This window comes from Penaeus japonicus, unplaced genomic scaffold (assembly GCF_977035675.1).
Source record: "Penaeus japonicus unplaced genomic scaffold, GWHDUDI00000001_assembly GWHDUDI00000014, whole genome shotgun sequence".
In the NCBI taxonomy this organism is placed as follows: Eukaryota; Metazoa; Arthropoda; class Malacostraca; order Decapoda; family Penaeidae; genus Penaeus; species Penaeus japonicus.
Window position 1 is genome coordinate 34,003,433 of NW_028234416.1, and position 5,000 is coordinate 34,008,432.

The 5,000-nt window shown below is 38.1% G+C and overlaps 1 protein-coding gene across 1 annotated transcript in view; it reads right to left on the reverse strand.

Moving 5' to 3' along the window:
- The window catches only part of LOC122243645 (putative neural-cadherin 2), a 186,808-nt gene that overhangs the window by 67,269 nt on the left and 114,539 nt on the right, over positions 1-5,000 (reverse strand). Inside the window, exon 3 of the mRNA XM_086543741.1 lies at positions 715-927. Coding sequence (XP_086399867.1) covers positions 715-898 — 184 coding nt within the window. The 5' untranslated portion in view covers positions 899-927. The remainder of the gene's footprint in view (positions 1-714; positions 928-5,000) is intronic.

The window sequence follows — 5,000 nt, forward strand, 5'->3', positions numbered from 1 at the left end:
TTTGGGGGGTGGGGGGTGGGGGGTGGGGGGGGCATTGCGTGTAAGAGTCGTCGTGGGCAAGAAATCAGCTTTGAGATCATGAAATGCGAGAATGAGGAAGGCTGCAGACGTTTGAGTTCTAACTAAACTATTTTAAACTTTGTGGGTTCTTTGTCGGCATGAAATTGGCTCTATTTTTTTTTCTTTTTTTTTCAAGAGGCCTTAACTCGCTGTTCACCCTCCCCCCTCCCCCCTCCCCCTCCCCACTTCTCCCGCGCCCACCAGTGAGAACGAGAGTAAATTTGGGAGACTTATGGTAAAGGCCTTTGATAACAGCGAAGATACTTCTAAGTCTATTACGTAAAGATGAGAACTAGACTGATCTATTCTAAGGTGACTTCAAAGACGATTTCTTTCCCACCCACTCTTGATTTTTTGCAACAAATATTGAGCGAGGGAGTTGAATTCGATTAGATTTTTCATCCACCCTTGATTTTTGCAACAAATATTGAGCGAGGGAGTTGAATTCGATCAGATTTTTCATCCACCCTTGAGAACAAGCATAAGCGGATTAGTTGACCTAAGAACTGACTATCTTCGAAGATGATTTTGATTTTTTTTTTCATTTTTCATCCACCCTTGATTTCTGCAACAAATCATGATCGAGGAAGCTGACTTCGAATGACTTCATCTTCGACTGATCAAGCAGGACTCCAGTCCACACCTTTAACTTACCGTTCGTGATCTGTTCTCCCAGCGGGATGAGCAGTGGCATCAGCACATTGACTGCCATGATGATCAGAAGACGCAATCCACGCACCGACAACCACGCCCGCGCCCGCGCCCACCACTGGCAGTCTCTACTTCCGCTTGCCGCCCACCGCCCGCTCGCGCTGTCGGGGTCCTTGCCCGACACCATTCACATGGGCGCTGTCATGGCTGCGAAGTCTGGAAGGGAAAGGTTGGAATTGGAAGTCGGGATCTATGCCAGGGGAATTTCAGAGTTTTATTTATTTATTCTAAAATTCTATTTAAAATTCTGCACACACACACACACACACACACACACACACACACACACACACACACACACACACACACACACACACACACACATATATATATATATATATATATATATATATATATATATATATATATATATACATATACATATACATATACATATACATATACATACACACACACACACACACACACGCACACCTATATATTCATTCTAAATACTCTCTTGGCTATAATCCAGCTGCATATGTGTCATTGTCTAATCAGTCGTGTCAGCTAATTAGACACCGTAGGACCTCAATTGTTTATTTATTTACATGTTATGATATAATTATTTCTCTTGGATGGCATTCCACCACGACGCCCATGCAGTCTCGCCTTGCAATGGTTGGTAATAGTTGTTCCACATACGAAAAGAAAAAAAAAAAGAGACTTTTTTTTTTTTTTCTTTTTTAATCCTCGCTTTCATCGTAACTCTCATAAATCATCTCTGATATAAAATATTTCCCCGAAATTATTGCACGGAACTCCAGTTTTTTTTTTGTTTTTTTTTTTCATCATCCCTCGTCACCAAACCGGACTTTACCACATATAAAAAAAGCTCCCAAAACTTTTGATTTAAGATTCGGTTCAACACAACCTTCAGAAATGTTACAAGTAAACACGCCCCGCCCACAGCCACGCCCCTGGAGGTTCCCAGAGATTAATCCTTGGAGGAATCTCAACTACGAAGTTAAATGGGGACTTTGCCAGCACTTCAAGTCGAGAGAGGAGGAGAATAAGCTCTGATAGAACGTCAGACTGATTCTCAAAGACTGATTCTCAAAGACTGATTCTCAAAGACTGATTCTCAAAGACTGATTCTCAAAGACTGATTCTCAAAGACTGATTCTCAAATCAAGTCCGAAAACATAAAACATTAAAAAAAAAACGTGTATATTTGCATAGAGAAGCAATCTGCAGACACGGCACTTTGCAGCGTGCCAGGAGACAACAGCTGGTGTCATTTTCATGTTTTAATAAGAGGCAGAGGGACGTCCACATAAAAAAAGACCGTTCGAAAGAGAGGGAGAGACATCAGCTGATGTTGAAATGGCTTCGATTCCTTCAATAAACACGTGTGTTTACAGTCTCGGAGTTTTGTGCCACTGAATGGAAATTCCTTCCAGTTGGAAAAAAAAAAAACGTTTTTGATTTCTCTTTTCTTATCTTGAGAGAAAGGTAAATGCATCAGTGTTTGATAGACAGTGTGAATATCTTATATACAGAAATGATGTTTTAATGTCCGTATATATAAATAGATATGCGTGCATACCTATGTACTTCGCGCATACACACAAATTCGCGCACACCTTGTAAGTAAGAACCAACTTCATAGTTGCAATATAAATCACGGCCGAGCATAAGTATGAGAAATAAGAATTTATAAATCGATTAATTCATACAGTGCACACACACACACAAACACACACACACAAACACACACAACCCCCCCCCCCCACACACACACAGACCCCCCCCACACAAACACACACAACCCCCCCACCCCACCCCCACCGACCCACACACACATCCATACACACTCTATAAATGAGAAAAGCATTCCCTCGTTTCCCCCTTCACACTATCTCCCCGTGTAATTATAAATTCCTAACTGACTGACGTCCAAGATACCGCAAATGACACGGCACTTCACCTCTCCTCTGGCCGGAGCGGAGATCACAAGCGAGATCACAGTGCCTCTCGAAACAGCGTCGGGATGAAATATTTGTCATCTGAGACATGGTATATTAGATCTGGGTGTCCTTGTGTCTGGGTGTGTGTCTGTCCTCGCTCTTTCTTGTTTTTCTTTTTTTTTCTCTCTCTTTCTTTCTTGCTCTCTCTCTTTCTCTTTCTTGGTCTTTCTTTCTCTATTTTTTTTTCTCTCTCTTTCTTTCTCTCTCTCTCTCTCTCTCTCTCTCTTTCTTGGTCTTTCTCTCTCTCTCTCTCTCTCTCTCTCTCTCTCTCTCTCTCTCTCTCTCTCTCTCTCTCTCTCTTTCCTCTCTCTCTCTCTCTCTCTCTCTCTCTTTCTCTCAATATATATTTCTTGGTCTCTTTTTATATTATCTTTCTATATATCTCTTCTACTCTCTCATATATCTATATATATATTAGGTCTATATATATATATATATTATAATATATCTCTCTCTTTGGTCTCTCTTTTATATCTCTATATTATTTCTCTATATTATAGATATCTTGATCTCTCTCTCTCTCTCTATCTCTTTAATATATGTTCTTTATATATACAATATATATATATATATATATATATATATATATATATATATATATATATATATATATATATATATATATATGCACACACACATACACACACACACACACACATATATATATACAAGTATAAACACATTTTTTTTTCTTTAGGTGGGAAATGAAGGTTAGAGATAGTTCACTAAAGAAGCTTTAAGTTGGCGTGTTGTTCTGCTCTGCATGACGAAATATTACCACGAGTTTTGCCTGACGATCATGCCACGATATATCTGCATTTTTCTTCTTCGATTCACACCACATATTTTTTTTCTTCTGCATTTTGGATAATACCTTTCGGAAAGACTTCTAAACTTATTTGCTAGAACTAGTATATATAAACGTGACTAATTCATTCCAAAATGTTCATTAATATTAATAACTTCGTCACAACTTCGCTAGGCAGTAATACAAATGATGGTAATAACAACGATAGTAAGGATAATAATAATAATAGTATTAATGATAATGATAACAATAATAATAATAATGATAACAACAACAATAATAATAATGATAATAATAATGATAATAATGATAATAATAATAACAATAATGATAATAATAATGATAACAATAATAATAATAATGATAATAATAAAAATAATAATGATAATAACAACAATAATAATAATGATAATAATAAAAATACTGTATGACTCTAGAAAACAGTCTTCCTTTCTGGAATATGTCACTGTTACACTCAAAGCAGGTTTCAGATAAAACAAATATACATTATGTATTCTCTAGTTGCCTTCTGTATTCTCGGAACAAACATTATTCTTATTTTCCTGTCTCTGTGTTCACACGATATCAACTGCTATAACACACACACACACACACACACACACAGTTTATTTCTCTTATCTCTCTGTGTTATCCACTCTCTTTGTTTTCCTCGCTTGATCTCTGATGCTCGCATTCTTCCAAATCCTATATATTCCTCTTATCTCCCTCCCCTCCCATTCCCCTCCTTCTCTCCTTTTTCACATACTTCCCTCCTTTCATTATTCGTGATTTTTCCTCCTCCTCTTCCTCTTCCTCTCGCTTCTGTTCCGACTTGCCACCGGATGAGCGCCATGGCTTGGACGGTATTGCACAGAAAACTTGCACTTGCACAGGGAGCACCATTTTTCGTCTACATCCATTTGTATGTTCCTCCTCTTTACAACGTATCTCGGAAAGGGAACAATAGTGCTTCGAATTGCGTAATCACACCGACTATGAAAGAAAGCCTTCCTGACTATATCCTCTGTAGCGAAATACTCTAAGTAATAGAATTAAAAAAAAAAAAAAAGTTCCAAGCTCGTACACTAGAAACAGAACGCGGGAAAACGAGTTGCTTTCCAGTGTTACAAACACTTCTCAGGTAAAGGCGATCCTTTAAACTTTCAGCCAATGACGTAATGGATATATTTTACTAGCAGGCCTTAAGATTCCGGCCGCACTAACAAACTTTCCGGTCGTTCTATCTAGTCAATCTCATCCTTTTTTCCCCAACCCTATAAATATCTGTTAAGCGAGAAGAAAAAAACATTTGCATGTCCTCCGTGGATTCTGAATTTACTCGCATTTCAACAACAGGACTATGCCTTTGACTCGTACTGTTTGTATTTAGTTATGCATCTAACTTGTAGCATGAATCATAATTATATCTAATTAACAGGACTCGAGGGTGT